This window comes from Drosophila subpulchrella, chromosome 3L, assembly GCF_014743375.2.
Source record: "Drosophila subpulchrella strain 33 F10 #4 breed RU33 chromosome 3L, RU_Dsub_v1.1 Primary Assembly, whole genome shotgun sequence".
NCBI classification, from domain to species: domain Eukaryota; kingdom Metazoa; phylum Arthropoda; class Insecta; order Diptera; family Drosophilidae; genus Drosophila; species Drosophila subpulchrella.
In genome coordinates, this window is record NC_050612.1 from 8,852,476 (window position 1) to 8,874,438 (window position 21,963).

The 21,963-nt window shown below is 43.5% G+C and overlaps 1 protein-coding gene across 1 annotated transcript; it reads left to right on the forward strand.

Annotated features, from left to right (window-relative positions):
- Positions 1-11,148: 11,148 nt before the first annotated feature.
- LOC119554269 (protein hairy) lies at positions 11,149-14,596 on the forward strand. Its single transcript, XM_037865120.1, has 3 exons — positions 11,149-11,672; positions 12,649-12,744; positions 12,947-14,596. The coding sequence occupies exons 1-3, from the start codon at positions 11,574-11,576 to the stop codon at positions 13,787-13,789; spliced, it is 1,038 nt and encodes a 345-aa protein (XP_037721048.1). The 5' UTR covers positions 11,149-11,573; the 3' UTR covers positions 13,790-14,596.
- The last annotated feature ends 7,367 nt before the right edge of the window (positions 14,597-21,963 follow it).

Consider the following 21,963-nt stretch of genomic DNA (forward strand, 5'->3'; position numbering starts at 1 on the left):
CCCATTTTTTGTTCTAATTATTTTTTATGGGTTCAGTCCACGCGCAAAAATTGTCGCACTTCTTTGTGGGCAGCCGCAGTTCGTGTCTCTCTGTCTGTATTTTTGGTTTTGTTCAGAGGTTTTTGTTTCTATTCATGATTTTTTATTTGCCCGAGCCCTGCTGTTCTTTTTGGCCCTGTTTTCTTTTTTTGTGGTTAGGACTGGACCTAATTTTTAGCTAATAATTGTAGCAATTTTTGTGGTTTTTGGCTGAGACCTGCTCTAGATTTAGGGCCTAGGAACAATGTGGTGGTTAGGTATCAGCAGGTGATAATGAGGGCGCCAAAAATAAATAACTATCTATTTATAGACAACTCATTTAAGAGATTAGCAAAGTATTAAAACTAAGCAGTTTAAAAAAATGCTGCAGTAATTTTCCACTGAAAAAGTATCACCCCTTTTACTTTCAGTTTGCCTTTTACCTTTTCGACTAATGATCAACTTTAACCTCTGCTAATGACAACTGGCCAGAATCGATCTGCCTTTAGCCTTGACAAATCGCCGTGTCTTGGTGACAGATGAGGAGTTTTAACTCAGCTTGAAACCGAAACCGATACCCGAAAACCTAAAACACACCATCATGTCAACACTTTCCATGTCAACCATAAATACTTGAAAAACCCATAAACTCACTGAAATTCAGCCGAGGGCTGGGCGAACCCCTTTGCTACAATTAAAATGTTAAACTGGAGTAAATATCATAAAACCTATAAAAACCCAAGCGGAGCTGAGGGAATTGCTCTACTTAAGGCGAAAAACGCGCAGCTCAAAACAATTCCCAAAAAGTTGCCTCAAAGCAAAGCAAGACGAATTTTTAACAAAGGTAAAAATAAAACACAGAAACACTGAGTCAGATGTTCCGAGAACTAAAAGGGTAAGGGTTCAAAAACGGGTTAAGGGTTTTGGCTTCGAGGATCGAACACCCGAACTAGGTCACTGGATCGCCGGGCACAAAAAACACACAATGCCGGATAATAAAAAAGTAGAGCGCATCCCGGGATGTTATTGTGCGGCTGAAACCCTTTTCCGGATTTTTACGATCTCCCATCTTTTTGTGTTACTTTTTCTTTTCTTTTTTTTGAAACTTCCCAATAATTGTAGCAAAAAATTAGTGCAAACCGTTTGGCATTTACATAGAACTCGACCTTCGTTGACATTGCATTTAACTTTTGATTTGGCATCTTGACTGAGAAGGGCCAGCATTTTTGGGAGTAGGGAAAAGTGGGTAATGGCTTTACAACTTGTTGTCTCTAATTATGGTCGAAATGGGCTGTAATCCTTTGCTAAACGCAGCAAAACAGAACGCCCCGCGTTGGCACGAATTCCAGTTCCGAGTGCCAGATTCCGTTGAGTTCCCGCGAAATCCGCGTCATGGTTAAACGCGCCTAATCCTTCCCGTAAGCCCTTCGCAGCGACCTGGACCGGGTTCAGTTCAGTTTCGGTGGGCGTATTGTTTAGTTTCGAAATCAAAATATTGGCAAACACGCTGAGGAATACGCGTGAAAGGGAAAATGTGCAAGGATTAAGACGAACACGAACACATCCTTTCCCAACCTTGGACCCTTCCTGCGTTCGCGCACACGCTCGCAATTTTACGACTTTCACCTAACCCGAATGCGATTTTCGATTCCCATTCCGATCCTAACTTTGGCGAAAACGCATGCCAAACGGTGTCCTTGCCACGATCCTTCCCTCGCACGATCCACCATTATTGTTTCGCCCACAGTTGACTTTCGTTTTTTAACTCGTCCTTGTAGGGGACAATCCTTTGCCGATTTGCCCATTGTTGCGGTTGTTTCAACTCCTTTTTTGCCAGAGGGTTGCATCCTTTTGTGGTGGCGATTGTCGAGTTGTCGATTCCTTTGTGGCCAATTTCGACCCGGGATCTCAGTTTTTTACGAGCCTCAACGGGTTTTACGACCTCCGTCCGTTTTTTAAGCCTTTCTGCTCTGCCCTGCTCTCCTCTGACCCGTTCAGTTCAGTGTTTTTAGTTCGGTGTCAACTCTTTCGGGTCTCCTTCGCGGGTTGTAAAATCCGTCTGGAGCAATAAACTTTTTTTTACCCAATTCCTGGAAGTGTGAAACGATTTTTTAGGCCATTTTTTGGGTTGCTATTTTTTAGAAGTGCAATCGAACATTGGCAAATTGCAAGGGTTTATGTGGAAGTTATTTAGTTTCCCAGAATTTTCCCCTTTTTTGATCAGCTAAAAAGGCTTAAAAAACGACCCGCAACCTTGGTGTTAATTGACAGTGATATATAAAAAGAGATGTTTTTTGAAAACTATGTTTTTAAGTCGGAAAGCCAAAAAGTCAAATATGGTTTTTTTATCGAAACAAGACAAAAAGGGTTTTGCGGAGATTTCACGCAGTGCGGAGTCAGTATTTTTAGAAATGTTAGTTACTTACAAAGGCGATCGTAAAGTAGATCCTAACCCAAAGTTAATCTGCTTTCCAGGGAAGAACTCAACTGGAAGTAAAAAGGGAAGGAGAAAATGATTCAAAATTACTTACCATTTTAACGTTTTGCAAGCTGATCAATGCGCCCCAGATAAACAATCTTAAACCATCTGATCCTCAAGGCAGTAAAATACAAATTTAGGCAACTCATTGAAGCACAAAATCCCAAAGCTACAACTTAGACGATTTTTGATTGCCTTCATAAATTGTATTTCCATTTTAAAGCTGATCTCGGCATTTTCCATCTATGTAACTAACGAGGTTAATTATCGCCGCATTGCTCAATAAGAAAATTAACATTTTCTTGGTGGTGCGACTTCCTTTCGGGGGAAGACAAAGCGAAGATTGGACCCTGACTGAGCCCCCAGATCTGCCCCTTCTGCACTCGCCATATAGCTCATTACGCGGGTCGTGACTTGCCGAAATGAAAAACAAGTAAATTCGGGCAGGGGAGCAGAACACAAAAAGAGTTTATTGCAACGGATGCTTGTCGGAGATGCTGATATCTACGTGGTGATATAGGGGTGGTTCGGGGGGATGTGGAGGGAACTTTGGGAGGTGGAGGACTACGACGGATCCAGGGACGGGTGGCAGACGCAGCAATGTTAATCTCCATAAAATGAAAACAATGCGCCGGCGCGACGATCGCTCGCCATCCTCAAATGTTTGAGCTCTGAAGCTCCCGTATAGCCCCTGCCACTCTTCCCAAAGCAACACTGTACAAATTAAAATCTAAAACAATATTTTACAATTTTCATAAGTTATAAAAAATGTAATATTAATCAACAATAAATAAAAAATATTTTTTAATAATCCATTAGTTATAAGTGTTCATTTATTTTAAAAGGTTTTATATGTCTGCAAACATATATAAGGGATACATCTTCGAAAGTATTGATATGATAAGTTTTAAAGTACATTTTTAAGAAGTAACACCAAATGATTTTTTCCCATTCCTCTGTTAATAATTTAATAATAATTATACCTTTGTTCCAATTTAATGTCCATTATAAGAAAATAGAAAAATTGTGTTTTACTTATTAATTTAATAATACAAATTTGATCATATATTCTTGATATAAAGATTGGTCAACCATTTTTCATCCAATTAATTTTGACCTTTGATACTATATAATATTAAAGAAAACATTTTTCAATCCAATTTTCTCAAGTGTATATATCACATCGAAAACAATCTCGGTGTATTTTTGGACGCCCAAGCGAGCTGGCTGGCCATGCTTCGTGGAGCGCACATTTTGCGCAATAAGTGTGCCAGACGATTCGGATTCGGATTCAGATGCAGACGCTGGCGCGGCTGGACGGACAGTGGGACCGGTTGGTCAGCATTCGAGATGCCCCACCAAGTTGCCCCGTCCCCTTCCCCGCAATATAATTTATGCAGCAGCAGCAGCTCAAGGATTTGGAGTCGGGCTCCCTGGGTCTGTGTGTGCGTTTAGGTAATCGCTGGGCATGATCTTGGCGAACCTCCAACGCCACCGCCGTGACAAGCTGCCCGCTGTGTGGATGGGGATCTGGAAGTGGATGCTGCAGCTCCACTCCACTTGGACCCCGGTCCCCCATCCCTTCCCTTCCTGGAGCCAAACACCACCCCAGTGGTTTGGCGAGTGTAAATTACAACTTGCCTCTTGGCTCAACGCCCCGACTTTTTGCGAATCTGCTGCTGATTTTGCCGCAGCCTGTCGGTTTCATTCAGAAAGTTCAATAGTGCATGCAACGCCGGCCACGATTTGCTGGTACCGCCCCCCATCCACAGCCCCCTTGACCCTTCAACTCCCCGCGCATTTATGATCGATGCCAGAGTCGATTTCTTTGAGGCTGCCTTTTGTGATTGTCGTCGTTCGGTTCGGTTGGATGATAGGATGCTTGAGTTGCCGGTGCGGTTGAGTTCTCCGAGTTTCTTCTCCTCCTGCACGCGATTGCCTTGTTGGGGGCAGGATATACTCTTCTATCATCAGGGACATCCTAAAAAGTGGTTTGTTTTTGATATCTGCAACAGAACGAACGAAGTCAATCGGATGAGATTATGCTAAGATACAATAAAACAGACTAAATCTATGTTTATGTTAATTTAGATCTTGTAAAATATAAATTTTCAGTTAGTTAACGAAGAATTCTTTACATATTGTTGAAGAACTAAGAGTTGAGTTAGGATCACTGAATTAAGATCATATAGTTTAAGATATTTCCCATTCCATCTTAAACAAGAGTATCTTAAGTTCGCCCAGATGTAATTTTTTCAACCGCCACTGATAGAGCCTCGACACCTTCCTCGGGGGCTGCTGGTGGGAGAGCTTTCGGAACCTGGGATCTGGGATCTCGAAGTCTGGTGCGGATGGTGGTGCTTGTATGCGGCCGTGTCTGGGCCTGGTCACGATTTGTTGGGACTCGTAAAACATTTTTAGCACCTCAACGACGACCAAGACGACTGACGATCTATATACATCGATCCGCGTGCATTGCTGCAGATCGGAACTCGAATTGCCTTTGTTCTCGCTGAGTCTGCCAGCCCGTTTTAATGGCATTTTTGCATTTTTGTGTTTTGTGTTCCAGCTACCAAGCAGAACGCCCACTCGGTGGGAACTCTTTTTTTTAATGCTGCCAAACACATCCTGTCATTAGGGAAATATTTATGTAGATATCGGAGTGGATCCGAAGCAGCTGCCATCTAACGGTGCCCCCAATCAGAGGCAGTCGAATTAGTCCCCACATAATTAACTCAACAAGTTTTTTGGGGCAGACGATTTTATTTGGGCATTAGAGGCGGCTGCTTTGAGCTGCTTTTAAAGATCTTTTTTTTATTTTTTCCCTCCAGCGATTAGCCAAATTTATGCAGAGCGCCCTCTGGCGTTGGCGAAATGATATTCCCGGAAATTGGCAAGGATTCGTAATCGGCTGAAAGAGGAGAGGGAATGAGTTGCCTGGGTGCGTGGCATGGCGTGTCGTAAAAACTCTTTGCGAATCAGGCAGCGGCAGCAGCATCGGCATCGGCGGTATTAGCCATCAAGGCCAGGAAAGACATTAGCTTGGTGGATCGTAAAACCCGGCCAACAGACAGAGAGGGCTAATCCGTGGAAACTCTAAACTCTATCCCAGAGAGAACCTCTTTCGGCGCGAGACTGACTCGGCTAGGTAAGAGTCGTAGAACTCTTTCCACTCTTTCCCGATTACCGATCCTTACCTGTCCTCAGCGTTTGACGTTTGTCCGCCAATTGATTTGACATTGAAGGCCCTCTGCCAACGAATAACCCTAAATAAAACCATAAAATCCTTCTGCATGCTGCGAACCCATCCATCTAAAGATCCTCACCTTGAGCCACCCGCCATCTAAGGTTCTCTTTTTTGTATACTTTTTTTGCGACGCGTTTTTTAGGCGAACTCGTAAATGTGAGGAAATCATTTTTTATGCAATTTGTTGTCAACGCCTTTTGCGAATTCAGGGAACTGCGTTCGTTTTTTACGCAATGCGATGTAACGTCTGGTTGGCTTGTTGTTTTTTCTTTATGGAGGCGAGTTGACTTTTTTACAGAAATTGATGAGGGACGAGCGGGAATAAAAAAGGGAGTCGGCAGAAAAAGGGAAAACGTCCAGTACCAGGAAGTTCTAAAGTAAAAAACATACAGATAGTTGTATGTATTTTGCTAAAATATACATGGGCTACTCTCTCTGGCTTAAAATCCTCTCCAGAACTCAACTTTCAACGGGTTAACGTGGTCCAAAGGCGTGCGAGCTGGCTGTAACCCTATGGTAGGGGTATACCTGAACCCACCACGCCCATAATCCTTTTATGGCAAATAAACAAACAGCGTCACGGCGACTCAGTCGCGAAGGATTGCTAGAGGCATTGCTAGGTAAAAAGTGCCAAAAGGGTGCAATAAACGGGGTTGAGATCTTGGCCAAAGGGTATGGCATGGTATATGGATAAAGATAGGGAAGAGTTGCACACGCGCAGTGGCTTTGTTGCACACTCGGTTTTATGGGTGTGTGGTTTTAGCCCTTTGATGGGCATGATCATCCTGTTAATAGAAAGCGTGGAAACCCGCTGCAACCCTACCTGCCCGCATACGAATCTCTAATCCTTTTCGCGGCGATCCTGAAACTGAACGTGAACCCTTTCTGGCCATGATCGCCGGCCACTGTGTGGAGGGGCGAGCGTATCTAAGGCGATTTAATTAACGCGGTCGCAACTAAGCCACCGATACCAGGACATGGCTTAATTCGGAATGGAACGGAACCCTTTCTCGGGAGGCGTTGGCCCTGCTAAAAGCCATCCGGCTACTGTTCCGAGGACGGGTTAAGGATATGGATTCAGTAGCATCATGGGCGTTATCGGACAAGTCGGGCAAGCAGCGGTGGGCGGAAGGATTTCGCTTCCAGCGAAAGGATTGCCCGACTTAACTTTCGGAAAAACTCCAATATTTACCAAATACCAAAGGCCCAGGAAATACACTTTGTATGGCCCTTTGCCCGGCAGTCGAAAAGTCAAGTCTGGTTTTGGGATTTCACCAACAAATTAACCGGCTGAGCTGGCAAAGCGAGGATCCAAAAGTCATCGAGGTATACCCATTTCCAAGGGATTAGAAAAAGTAGCTCCCTTTTGTTGTTTTGCAAAACAGAATAAATCTTTTAAAGTATTAAAGAATTGCAAAACAAAGAAATAAACAACTGTATAAGAAATTTAAATCTTTTAAAACTCAATTAAGATAATAATACACATTGCCTTTCCGAATCCTAAAACCCAAAGTTATAAGATAACTCCATAATTCCTTTTTTTTATTAATTTTACTGTTAGATCTGTATAAAAAGTAAACCCGTTTTGGACTGCCCCTTTTTCAGTTATGCGTTTTCCGCATCACGCGATCCCGATTCCGCGATCCCTTCCTTCTTTGCCCTTATAAAGTCGCTCGACCAACCAACCTAAAAAATGCGACACAAAAACAAACGCAAAACGAAACGCAGACAACGGCCTCGTGAGGAAGAGGAGGAAAGTGTATTTTTGCATTATTTTTTTTACCTGTTGCTAAATTTAGAATGTCTGTCGTCGGGTATTTGCTGACGTTTGTGTCGAAAAATTAAGCCTTCTACCGCAAAAACCCCACCCACCCGGCGGCCGACCCCTCGAACCCACCGCACCCCGAACCCCTTTTTCGTTGCCGAAAATAAAATTCTGGGCAAAATGCGTCGTTACGCTTAATGAGTAATAAAATACTTTGCACAATGTGGGGGAACAAATGCGATTGCTAACTTACTCGCACCTCTATATGTCTGCCTCACTCCCACTCTCTTATCCTCCCACTCGGGACTGCCAAAATTTACAGCGCCATTAGTTGCAAAAACAGCAGTATGGTAATACTCACAGAAAAAATTTAAGATTTTTTCAAACCTTTTTTAATAATTTATTCTACGTTTTTAGTCTACCTTATAATCTTGTAAGAAATGTGTATATTTACAGGTAGAGCTGTATCCAACCTATTCAACCCATTTGTTAAAAATTGTCTTAACCAAATCATTTCAATTGTATAATCCTGCTATCTTAAATTTTTGAAATGGTTATGTTTTATTATTTTTATATTCCTTCAGGTAAGCAAAACTACGATAATTTCCCAACAGCGGATCGCGCAAATGTGGCGCGCGTTTTTAACAGCGTTGGCGATTTTTATGGCGTTTTAATCGCGAGAGTGGCGCGCGCGGCTAGAAATTTATTTTCGCCGCGACCATGGAGCGTCCGCTCGCTCTCTCCCTCTCTCTCTTTCTCTTCCCCTCTCTGTCTGTACCACTCTCGGGCGTAACAGTTGCTCCCCCTCCCCCACCAAGTACTGTTATTTTTAGTTACATGCCGCTGTTGCCGACTTAAAAGAGGCGCGTGGGCGATTCTGCCGCTGTTAAAACCGCGACTACGCTGTTACGATCACTGCACAGATGATGTTTACATAACTTTGTAAATAATATCTACAGGACAGGAATAATATTATTTTGATATTTTATTAAATTAATATATTTATTTTAAAATAATTATTTAATATAGATGTTCATTGTATTGTTGTAATATTTTCTACAAGTAAAATAAGCGCTCTTCTGGTCCGAAAAGGTGTACATATACCAAATAATCAAAAACATCATTCTATCATATGAATACTTTTCTAAAGGTGACCAGGACTAGCCCCGTTAGTGGGGGGTCTGGGTAGTCTGGGGACCCACGTAATATTTGATATTTAATATTTTTCAAAGTAATACATTATTTTGAAAGGGGGGAGGCATTTGGTTGGAAAATTGTTAATATCCTTTTCCTTTAATTTTTATGGAAAACCATCAGGTATTTCCTTACTGTGTGATCAGTGATCATCGGTGGTGATCAGGGCTCACGGGGCTTACGGGGAATTTGGGGGATCTGGCGCTGTCTAAATTTAGACGCAATTAGCAATGCGCACATTTCTGTGTGCTTGCGCCTTTTCGACTATAAATTTTTGCCACAGTTTATTTTAGACGCTGCATGTGATCGAGTCCGCCAGCAACAACAATGACAATAACAACAACAATGGGGCGTCAAATTGGGCGTTGAGCGCACAAACAACTGCGAATGTATCTGTATCTGTATCTTTTAGCGGTGTATCCGTGAGATACATCCACACCTTTGGCTTTTTTTGGCCAGCGAGCATGATGTAAAACGCCGCCAACGTTTTTCCGATCTCTCGTTTTGTTTATTTTCTTGTTGCTTTTCGCTGCAATTAAATTGGCATGCACAAGTGCCGCCTCTGCCACCGCCACCGCTGCAGTCGCTGCCTCTGCCGCTGTCTCTGCCGACGTTGACCGCGGGCGGGCCGCCTTTTGATCGGCTGCCAAAATGTAATTGGAACGCGAAGGTGTTGTCGACGTCCGCCACTGCCGCCTGAATATATTGCCGTATTGCCCGATTGCCATATTGCCATGTGTTCTCGGCATAAACAACCTTCCCTGGCGACCACAAAACACTAGACAGCCCTCAGAAATGTCAGAAATTCCCCAAAATTCTTGTGGATTTTGCCAGTCGTTTAACACGCATATTTGTGATCTAGCTTGATTGATTTTCTCAGATTAAATACAGTCACTATTCACAAGAATTCTTTTGAGTAACTAAACCGTATAGTTCAGATTATTATTCAAAAACCAATGAACCTCCTTGACTCACCTCGCTCAAAGTCAACTTAATTAGTAGATGACAGTGTCTGCATAAAGGAATTTTCAGTTTTTCCAAGTTCACTTAGAAATATGGTAAATACCCGCTTTAAGTATCGTATATCTACTTTGAATCATCTGCCACAAAGTTAACTTAATAATTACATCACAATTTGTGGCTTTCAAACGTATCTTCTGTGATTAGGGCTTGTTCCCCAAGAACAAACCTCAAAGATAACGTAATTTCCCGATATTAGATATTGTAACCCAAATATTTGTCACCTTCCTTGACTGATCTCACTCGAACTTAATAAGTAGATGGTAATATATAGTTAGTTATCAGTCCTCAGAACTGTAACAATATATTTTGAGTTATGGGCAGTTAGTAAAAAATTCACTTTCAGCTCAAAGTTCGTCATTTCCCAAAATCCTATGACGTGCGTTGACTAATTTTCTCCCCAATAAATGAAATAATTACTAACCCATTTCCACTTAGGAAGAGAACAATTACCCTAGAGTTCTATTAATGAATGGCTATTTTTGTGCGACTAACTGATGCCCAGCTTTTCCCTGTTGTGGCGTGTAATTACAGCCAACCTTCGATAAATCACTACTCCGAAACAAAAAACTGAAAAAAAAACTGAAAAACGTGAAAATCCAACGATGCACGTAGACGCCATCAAAGTGAATCTAAGCGTCGGCCAGAGCACGTGTGATCCACGCAGCCTTGTCCGTAACGATTTCCATTTCATTTAGCTGGTCGGTCGGCTATCGATCAAAAAGCAAAGGGCGACCTTCACTTAATTGCGGCGCACGGCATGGGGAATTAGTTGAGTCTACAGACTGGTCTGGAATAAAAAAGGGGGATAGCTGTAGCTGTAGCCACCCACCATCCACCACCCACTGCCCCATCACACAACCACCCACTTCCGCCTGGCGTGCGCACAACCTTGTGATCTTGTTTACTGTTTAGCGACCCCCGAGCCTCGGATACATATAGCACACCAAAAAAAAAAAAATAAAGAGAAAAAAACCGAACCTGTCGCACTGGGGTGGCGTCATATAGCCAGCTATTTTCACCTTCTATGGGACGTCGTCGTCGTCGCGTTGGCCGCATGAATCAGCAAACCACGAACTGCGAACCACCAGAAACGCCAGAAACCGAAGCAGAAACAGAAACACAGCCTCTTGTGAATCCCTCGCCAAAGCTGATCGCCAATGGGGGTTTCGCAGTGTGATTTCCAGAAAGGAAGAAATGCCCATTCCCATGGCTCAGGGGGCGTATGAGTAACGCGGGGTTGAGAGACGACGACTTTAGGTACCGCTCACACACACACACACGGGGAGAGCAGGTAGCGAATATAGTATACCCCTAGGTAGCCGAAATGCCCCTGTATCTGTGCGGTCGTGTGGCTCGCGCTCGCGTCTCGCAGCGGCGATTTAGCCAACGAACCTGTCGATCAATCGTCAGTCGTCCGCCGAGAGCCCCAGCGATAAGGTAGTCCCGCTACGCTCTGCAAATACCGCCGACATCCCAGACCCAGTAAAACCTTACATATACCCATCCCGAAGAGCCGAACGATCGATCTTCAGCTTCGTGCCGAGTCGTTTCGGTCTTTTAATCGCACTGCAGCCAGAACCTGCTGCTCATTCGCCTGCCGTAACTCGTAGCGTGCGGTTCTATCGTTCCGCTGAAAGAAAACCGAACCCACATATCAAGAGACCCAGAGAACTCGAACTTACGTATTTCTCTGCGACGCTGCGCGAAAGTGAAACCAAGTGAACTTGAACAGAAAAAGCAAAGAAAAAAAAACAGTGAACTCATATTGTAAAGAGCAGCAAATCCATATTTGCTGCCAAGTGAAACCCAAACTGTGCCTCAAACTCAACAAACAATATCTGACCGAAATGGTTACCGGCGTAACAGCAGCCAACATGACCAACGTTCTGGGTACCGCCGTTGTGCCGGCCCAGCTCAAGGAGACGCCACTCAAAAGTGACCGTCGGGTAAGTGTCTTCTCCGGGGAATACAAAATTCCTAAATGCAAAAAAAAAACGCAAACCAAAAACCCCCTCGAAAACGGATTAAATCAGAACCCATAGTTGGATAACCAGAGAATTCCCTTAAACGAGAGCCACCCACCTCGAGCTCGACTTGATTTCCATACTCGCTGTGGGCGATTCGACTCTGTCCCCATCAATCCCGCTGCCCAAATGCATTTCCTTTTTAGCCATCTCCCACATGGCTGAATGGGGTAAAAAAAAAAAAATGAAAAAACACTCTGAACCAAACCAAAAACAGCCGCCGTCGGCGCGCCAACACAAAGCGAATTTATCTCGCGTCGCGTTGGTGGCATTTACTATATGGCATATGCCTACTACTCCGACTACACACGATCGATCCATTCATGAGTGCCGCCCAAAATTGGCTGGCGGAGCTGCCCACCAGCTCCCCGGATTTGGATTCAGATTCGGATTCGGTTGTGGCTTCCACTTGGCGCGTGCGTCGCGTGGTCGCTGCAATTGTCGGTCATCAGCCGACGTTTTTGGCCATTTGGCGACCGGTTCATTGATTTGGCCAAACGGCTGACTTCATCCGTTGCCAAATTTGGCAACTTATTTCTTATTATTTTTCTTGATTTGTGCCTAGGCAATCTTCGTATTTCCCTCTCTGACCTTGCCGCTCTCGGTATATCTCATACCTGGGTGGTTTATATATAGACCCCTGGCTGTAATTTATAACCGCCAAACTATTTTTACCCATGCCTCTCGCCCGAGTGGCGCTATAAATAGAGCACGCGCCGTGCGACTAAATTTGGCCGCCAGCCAGTCAATCCGTTCCCCCAGATCCTCCCCAGCTTCCTCCAACCTCCTTCATCCAATTAAAGACCCATGCAGCTTCCTCTATTTTTGGGTCGCTGCATGAGGTCAAATTAGCCATGCAAAAGCCGTGACTAATCGATGTTTTTTACCTCTCTTGCAGTCGAACAAACCCATCATGGAGAAACGCCGACGCGCCCGTATTAACAACTGTCTCAATGAACTCAAGACTCTGATTCTGGATGCCACCAAAAAAGACGTAAGTATCTAAAAAGGGTTATAAAAAAGTATTTAAGACAAAATCTTAAAGTAAAAAAAATATTTAAGTCACAATTCAGAATTAAAATTTTTAAAATATAAAGATATTATATCTAATTGAAAAGAAAAATTAAACTTAATATTTCTTAAAACAACTCCTCAAACATTTACTAATTTTCGAATTTTCTTCTCTCTACTTTTAGCCGGCTCGCCACTCCAAATTGGAAAAGGCCGACATTCTGGAGAAGACAGTGAAGCATCTGCAGGAGCTGCAGCGCCAGCAGGCTGCCATGCAGCAGGCCGCCGATCCCAAGATTGTGAACAAATTCAAGGCCGGCTTTGCCGACTGTGTGAACGAGGTGAGCCGCTTCCCGGGCATCGAGCCCTCCCAGCGTCGCCGCCTGCTGCAGCACCTGAGCAACTGCATCAACGGGGTGAAGACAGAGCTGCACCAGCAGCAGCGCCAGCAGCAGCAGCAACAGTCCATCCACGCCCAGATGCTGCCCTCGCCGCCCAGTTCACCGGAGCAGGATAGCCAGCAGCAGCAACCGACGCCGGCGGCGGCAACTCCCTACCTCTTTGGCCAGATCCAGCAGACCGCCAGCGGCTACTTCCTGCCCAATGGCATGCAGGTGATCCCCACCAAGCTGCCCAATGGAAGCATTGCCCTCGTCTTGCCCCAGAGCCTGCCGCAGCAGCAGCAGCAACAGTTGCTGCAACACCAGCAACAGCAGCAGCAACTTGCCGCCGCAGCAGCAGCGGCGGCGGCAGCAGCAGCAGCCCAGCAGCAACCCATGTTGGTGACAATGCCGCAGCGTACCGCCAGCACCGGATCCGCCAGCTCGCACTCCTCCGCCGGATACGAGTCGGCGCCCGGCAGCAGCAGCAGCTGCAGCTACGCCCCGCCCAGTCCGGCCAACTCCAGCTACGAGCCCATGGACATCAAGCCGTCGGTCATCCAGCGTGTGCCCGTCGAGCAGCAGCCGCTGTCGCTGGTGATCAAGAAGCAGATCAAGGAGGAGGAGCAGCCCTGGCGGCCCTGGTAGAGGATGAGGATGAGGATAGGATCGCCCTTCTCCCTCTGCCGAATCTCCCGCTGACTTAAGACTGACCCCCCAAAACTCATCCAACTCACATGCGCCGGGCGTTGTGCGCATGCGCGTAGACATTTCACATCATTCGCCGGGATAACGCAAATGTTGCTTCGAAGTGCCGCAAACATGCGAATCCTTAGACGGTCCCCAGCTTCATTGGTTCATATTTCCGGTCCTAGGATCTCCTAGGTCCTGGAAATCCATCGATGAGGTTAAAGGACCTCCATCAGACGCACACACACACACAAAACGTTGTTATAACTTATTTATTATTATTATGTAATCGATTTGAGAACGGTATTCTACCAGGACATCGCCAAACTACCTCAGTCCAAGTACTTGGTGTTGAATTGCCTCATGTATCATGTATTACTACTCTTTCAATAACAGCAAATCAGCAAAAGTCTTCCATACACTCAAAAAGAAAACGTAAAAAAAACAAAACACTTGATAAGCTGAAATACTTTTTATGAAAAAGATAAACGCAAAACATAACTCTTACACATATATATATAGATGTACATCTCCATTTTATAATATAGGTTTTGTACCATAGCCCGCTAGGTTTTCTCTCGCTCTTAAGTCTAAACAAAGAATAATTATATTTATAAAACACAAAAAACTATTCGTAAGGCCACGTGATATAGTGAACATAATGAGCTTCTAAGAAAACAAAACAAGAATTTGATGCAAACAAAAGCAAAAAAATCTACAAGAAAAGAAAAAGCAAACAAACAACATACTAAAAAGAAATAAAATTAAAAGATTCTACTAAAAAATCAAATACGCAAAAGAGAGTTGTTATTGGGATGGGAATTTCGGTTGGTTTCGGGTGAAAGTCCCCTTTTTCGTGGGGGTCAAAATGCAAAAATAAATACAACTGACAAGAGTCTTATCGAGCCCCTGACTTATCGTAGCAAATTTCGACGCTAATTATAATGCCCATGGTGAAATTCATTACGCTGGAGAGGATCGGTGGGGAGTTCCACGATAATACAACTACGTTTTTAAGGGGCTCGATTATTGCTGTTTCTGCTAATGCAATCGGCACGACGGGTTGAAGGTCTTTTTGCGGCCAGACCGTGACGGATACAGATATAGAGTCTATACTTTGCCTTGATTTTCACACATCCGGACTGCAAGGCCTGATAAGCCTAAAAAATTCCACCAGAGTGATGAAATAGTTGTACAAAAATCCCTTGTCTTATAGTATTTCAAGAGATTTTGCAATATAATCATCGATGTTTCACTTGAAGTACCGCTGAGTCTAAGAAATTATTTGGAAATTTAAGTCAGGTTTGCTTTAATGGCAACAAACCCGAAATTCCTCTTGCTGACGATTCAGCAATAATACTGTATTTCTTAGGGATATGGGATTTCAAGAACTATAAGCCAATACCACTGGGAGTCGATCCGGTCCGCTCTATATTACGCCTATTTAAACGGCTGATAAGGCTGATTGTCATGTCATATAATGTTTCCTCTCCTCGGAAACTCCCTGGATGTATCCAATCCGTTCCAGTAAGTTACAAGGCTCGTTACTCAATAGGGAAATCTGTTACCTACCGGCTGTGGTATGGAGTCACGCCCTTCAATCCCCATATGTACCATACTACCGCCACTCTAATCTGAGCAAATCCCGGGGCCATTAATCGTCATGCTCGTGACAAAAGTTTCCGCGAAGTCTGCGGAAAAAATACCGCATCATGCTGATAATATGAGAGCGATAAAGCGGATAAGTACATAAATTTGTTTTCCATTTGCTGGTGAATCAAGTGCACAGAGCAAACAACTTTCAGTTGTTCATCACGGGTTGGAATCCCGATGCAATGCATCTGGACTCGCTCTCAATCAGCGGCTATTCACAAAACTAACTCGTGCAGCCTCAAAGTCCGGGGAAAATACTCGTAAAAATTAAATTAAGATTGTAAACAGCAGCCGGGCAGTTGTCGCATGTTCTGGAATATGAAAGCACGCTTCGTGGAAAGTCCGATTGGGTGGTTGGGTGGTTGCGTGGCCAGGCGTTTGCCCCACTGAGCTGAAAGTGCATTTGATTAGTCACTGTGGGTCCGACTTTCGGCCCATCAATGAGTCATGATCCCCGGTCTAGCGCGAAATAGCTTAAAAATGTACCAGTACCGGTAGGTCTGCCCATTTATAACGAAACCCCCATTGACGACAAAACAGCCCATTGAGTCATCGTCGGTTGACTTAATAAGCTAAGTCTGTTCATTTTTGAGGACCGAAGTTAAGCAGAAATACGTAATTAAAATTACGCATTTAGGTTTATAGGAAATATTTAGAAAGATTTTTACTATCCAATGATTAAACAAAATATGTCCCCAAAGGCCAGTGAACGAAATGTCAATTTTTTCCGTTCAACAACAAGGAACATAGTGCCATGATGTACTCATTTTATATTTACGCAATGATAATATTATTCCCATCACTCTTATTTATACACAACTATCTTAAGAATTCCGAGTGAACTAAGGAAAATGCTTAGTAATCCAATTCTACATTCTTCTAAAGTGATGAAACTAATGTGCTTTAATCGAAAATGTTTCAAAAAGGTTTTTTCAAGAGGTTATTGGATAAGTATAAAGATTTATAGAATATATAAAGTATTATATTATCTTGTTTTGTTGTGTTGTGTTGTTCTGTAGGTTTTTTTAAAGAAATATCTAGAATTGATTTGGAACCCTCATTTCCCGATCCGTGTGCAAATTGCGATTTGCATAGCTGCATTCCTCAGCAGGCAGTCACCATGTCGTCTGATTTTTGGTTCTGCTTGAAAGTCGGTGGTCCTTCAATTTGATCTGCCACCAGCCACTCTGGGAAATGAATTCGCCACAGTTGCGCACAAATGAAATCGAAATTAAAGAACATCGGGGTTCGGGGTTAGGGGTTCTGGGTTCTTTTGGGTTTTCTTCTGTTGCGATAGTGGGGGTAGTGTAGAACTCAGGGTCTGGTGCGACATTTGAGGCTACTCGCGACTGCGTGGAGTGCCTCTACTTGCCGGTTGTCACGTTTTGCTCTGGCAAATGACCCCAAAATAAAAACAAAACCGAAAACAAAGCTGTTTGTTTACGACGACTCGCGTAGCATTCTGTGGAACTGTGGAGCACTCCACACCACTTCATTCATGGTAGCTGAAGAATTCGCGGAACTGTCGTCCAGATAAGCCGGAGTCGAAAATCGCAATGGGAGTAGGAATCTGCAGCTGGAAATTCGGGGAGTACGCATAAACAAGTTGAATGAACCGGGCTTGGGGGCCGAGAAATTCGCGTCTCTAGAGACGATTTCAATTCTAATACCACAGCTACTTCCACATCCACTTCCCCTGCCAATTGGCAATGTCAAATGCGAGCCAAGTTTAATGACTCGCCGACGACGACGACGACGACTTCTCTTGACACCCGCACTGGCTTTGTTTTGGCTTTTTGATATTTTCGTATTTTGGTATCGAGCTTTGTTTTCTCTTCGGGCCCCATGGGTTTTTGAACTCGTTATGCGAGTCTTGATTAGACGGCAACGGCGGTACATTTCGCATATGAAATGAGTGCGAGTCCCGTGCCTGGGATCTCGGAAATGTTAGGTGCTATTGAACCATGCGCAGCGGTTCAAGGAGACTAGCCGACCAGATTCTAGCTGCTAACTGGGCCTAAACACAGTTACAGAGACGGCAAGGTCGTTCCGTCTGGTTTTTCGGCTTTCGTCTCTGTTGGCCAAAAGACGTGCTCGGCATAGACAAGCGGTGGCTTTGACATTCAACTCGCGGTGCGGTGGTTCAAGTGGCACAAACCAAACCACTCCCCATCAGCCACTGGGCAAGGTCAGTTATCCATAGCGTGGCGGCTAACTAACCTTAGCCATTTCATTTCATTTAATTTTGTTCACCCAATTACATTTTACACTGCGCCATTAAAAAGTCGGGGGGGCATTCCAGCCTATTTACTATTTATTATTTACACAGCCTATCATCGCTGATAGGGAAGTCAACACCTGAGCTGAGCCGCCGAAGGGGACCACCCTATTCCATCACCTTGAGCGGCACGTGATCGGCGATCCGGTGGTTCGGTGGATCGGTTTGGTGGTGCGAAAGAATTTCCCTGGAGCAACCTGATCGTATGATATTGGATCCATGGGGTTGGGGGCTGGCTTCGCTGGAATCTCCGCCGCACTTCATGTAAATAACAACGGTGCTTCGATATATGTGTGCCTGTATCTTTCAAACCCCTTAGCTCATCTTGTGCAGAGACAAAAATTCCATTACTTATCAACTCAGTTTTATAGGAAGAAATAACAAATGTCTTGGTTAATATATTTCAAAACTTGTTATATATTTAATATCATTGGTTTTTTGGTATATAAATCAATATCTTTTAAGGGCCAAATTGTATATACCCAAACAACTTTTTAAGTTAGCACTTAATTGAGGTCAATCGATGCCTTAATAGATTTAGTTTAATAATTGATTCTATTTTAAACCCGTTTTGTATAAACACATTTAGCTAGGTTCTTTAAAATTCATAAGGCTTTTTGATTTTGATTAGAAATTCATTTCTGGTCTCTGACATATTCCTTATGCGACTGATAGTTCTAAGAAAATCAAAAACATTAAGAATTCGATTTTCGAATACTAATTTTTCGCAGTGTTCTCGTTTGCAATTCGACTTTTGTTTTTGTTTCTTTTCTGTTTTTCAGTTCTGTTCGGCACTGTTCGATCGCATCCACTTACAGGCCCCGGTGCATTGGAAATTGCAGGCCACGCAAAATATTTCTCTCAAATAAATATAGCCGTTTATTTTGGGAAATTGAAACAAGCAATACCAAGTGGAAAAAAAGTAAATAAATAAATAAGCAAATACCGCAACGGAACCCACTCGAATCACGTTTTCTGTCACGCAATTTGAGTTCTTTCAATGAAACGGATTTGAAAATGGAAATGGCGCAGTGGGCATATGGATCCACACTTCCATTCCCATTCCCGCCATTTCACCACTCGGTGGTTGACTTATCAAGTCAAGTGCTGGAGAAAGAGAGATAGGGAGTTCGAGGTGTGGGTTAAGTCCGAATTGGGCAATTGAACGGGCAGCTTCTGTTTGATAGTGGTCAGCGTTTGTTATGGTCGATGTCCATATAATCTGATTAAGTGGACTCAGCGATTCCCGACTGAGTGTTAGCCATGTTTGCAAACTGAATAGCCTCTCCCTTTAACCTTTATCAAAAATTGTTGTCAATACTAATGGGATTGCAAGAGGTTTCAAGTAAAATGGTTATACAATAAACATTATTTTTAATTCTCCAAAAATGATAAAAATATTTCCAATGAATGTATTTTCTGTAATACTCATAGATATAATATTTTTTTTCCATGGGAAACACTACAACACTTTGAAAGTTTATATTTAATTGAAAGTACTACTATACAAAAATTATAATACAGGGTTCATTATTAGAACTTTCATTTCATTTTGTACAAAAGAATATTATGAAATTCATTTAGTATTTCCCGGAACCCATACTTTAGCAACCTCAAAATTCCCTAAAAATAAAACAGAGTGTGTCATGGTTGTCTAATCTCCTTTATGTTTCGCTATGGTAAACCGCCTACTTAATAGCTGGCAAGTTCGAACAGGTGCCTAAGCTCCGTGGGGCCATGTGAAGCGCCGTCAATCTTATCGGTGTCGCACTGTCGGCGAACTAAAAGCATAAGCCCCCAGACTTTGGCATTCGGGTGCGCGTGCCAGAGGAAAATGCCATTGGATTGGGGGCTGGCTGAGAGGCTGAGGGGCTGAGGGGCCGAGAGGCTGGGGCCTGACCCATTGCATTGCAAGTGGAAAATTTTCATGGTTTACATCAACGATTCGAGGCCCGCCAATGAGAAGTGTCAACATGTGCTCGTCTGATTAGCACCGCCAAAGTCATCGCGGTTTTGGGGACGTCAAACGTCGGCCAGGTGCCAGTCGCCAGTCGCGGTCCCAGTCGAAGCCCCACTCGGAGGTTTGGCCCCGGGGAATTCACGCCCACTCCCACTCCCAGTAACAGTCGCAGTCCCAGCCACAGACCCACTCCCGAAACACCCTCTACTCCGCCGGAAATTAGCACTCATCTCCGTAGGCACGCTGGTTTCACGGAGAAAAATGCCGTAACACTTTGTTTATAAGAAAACACTAGGGATCTAAGTAATTAATACTACTAATTCTTAGTTCTCTTTCAAAATGTATACATAATATCTGATACAATAAAATTTTACATAAGCAAAGCTTAGACTTTTAATAGGCATTTTTGACGAACAACATTACAAAAATCGAAATACACCGACACACTTTGTATTATTTAGTTCAAGACGGATAGCCCTTGATATCAGATGTACCTACTGAACAAATGCTTAGAACTTATCAGGGGGCATTTCATACGGAACTTGGAATATAATGCAGAATAAGTTTTTGATTGAAATTAATTCAGATTGTCAGACTAGACATCAGAATGAATCGGAGATGATTACAGATTTATATGATATCCGATTACTTTTTATATTATTCCAAGTTACCGAGAGATTACCAAAACCGATAATATTTTTTTCTGTGTTCCTTGTATCCAATTACTTTAAATATTATACCGAGCTAACCAGAGATTACTAAGTGTGATAATATTTTTTTTCGGTGTTCCTTGTAGAGTGTGGATTTGTTTTGGAACCTAAGGGGGAATCATTTGCCATTCGGCGCGGCTGTTACCAGTTTTCTGTTTTCTGTTTTTCTGATATCTGCTATTGCTGTGTTGACTTGGCACATTTTTGTTGTGATTTATTTGCGCGGTGTTTTTTGATTGAAATCACCAAACAACAGAGCATTGACGTTGACGCAACTGTGGGAATATTCCACTGCAGCGTGCGCGGCTGTGTTTGCTTAAATTTGCCCCTCTGCCACCGTGATATAAGCCAGCCCCTCCCCTCCAAAAAGTAAATTACCCCCCATTTGGACCGCCCCCACTGGAAAGCACACGCCTCCTGCAGCAAAAAGTGTTAATGGATCAACAGTTTTGTGTTAGTTTTTAAGGGGGTGAAGTGGTGAATGGGGAATTCCAGTATTTTTTTTTGGCAGCCCCACCCCCTTTTCATTTTGCACACCACCCCATCGAAATTGATTGATTGCCCCGCTAATCAGGCGGGCTAAGTGAGCTTTTGTCCCGTGCCCGTCGGTGTGCGGCTCCAAATTTGCACCGACTGTCGTCACTTTTCCGCGAATTGTTTGTTGACTCGACCATTTGGAGCGTGCGAAAGCGGAGATTGTTTGCTGGGATTACTGGACCACTCAGTCGGAGAAGCCTGGTCATATCACGTCCCGTCTCCTGGGATGTACATATATACCCGCTCTGAAACCATCATGGGCATTACGCCATGTGACGCCGATCGCGTTGCTCCAAACGTGACTTCCTTTGCGCTTCGCTTTCATCATTGACGGGTACTTGAACTTCGGGTACTTGAAATGAGTTGACAATGACATTATCATTAGCTGTTTATTGGGTCGATATATTATATGATATTACATCAATGAATCACCTAATGGCCGACATTGAAAGGCATATGGTAATCTATTGCTAGAGTCATGAACCATAAAGAATATTGGACCATGTAATGTTTTTTTTACAAAATAATCAACAACTGTCATTTTTATTACTCTTCCAAAATCAAATTTGTATACCTTCATGGTATTTTTCCATTAAATGGAGTTAAATATTTCATCATTCCCTCCCCTTTTTTGGCTATAAATACAGTGCCGATTATCTTTCAAGTGGGTCTCGCTCCTCTTTTTTTCAGAAGCGTGTGCCGTGATATAGGGAACATTGTCCCCAGTTTATTAATTATAAAACGAGAGCACGTGGCTTACATTTTCGCAATCAATATCAATTTTGGGAAACGCCTGACCAGTAGGGGAAAATCCCCCAGCTATTTTGGGGAAATATCCGCTTTGAAGTGTTCCGCCCCGAAAATAGTCATCGTCAAGAGGAGGTTTAATTCTAACCATCTGCATTAGCGGGTCACTTGAGCTGCCTTTGGGGCATTTAAAAGTTAACGATGGTTAAGTTCAAATGGGGTTCACCGCCACAAGTGCTCGATAAAC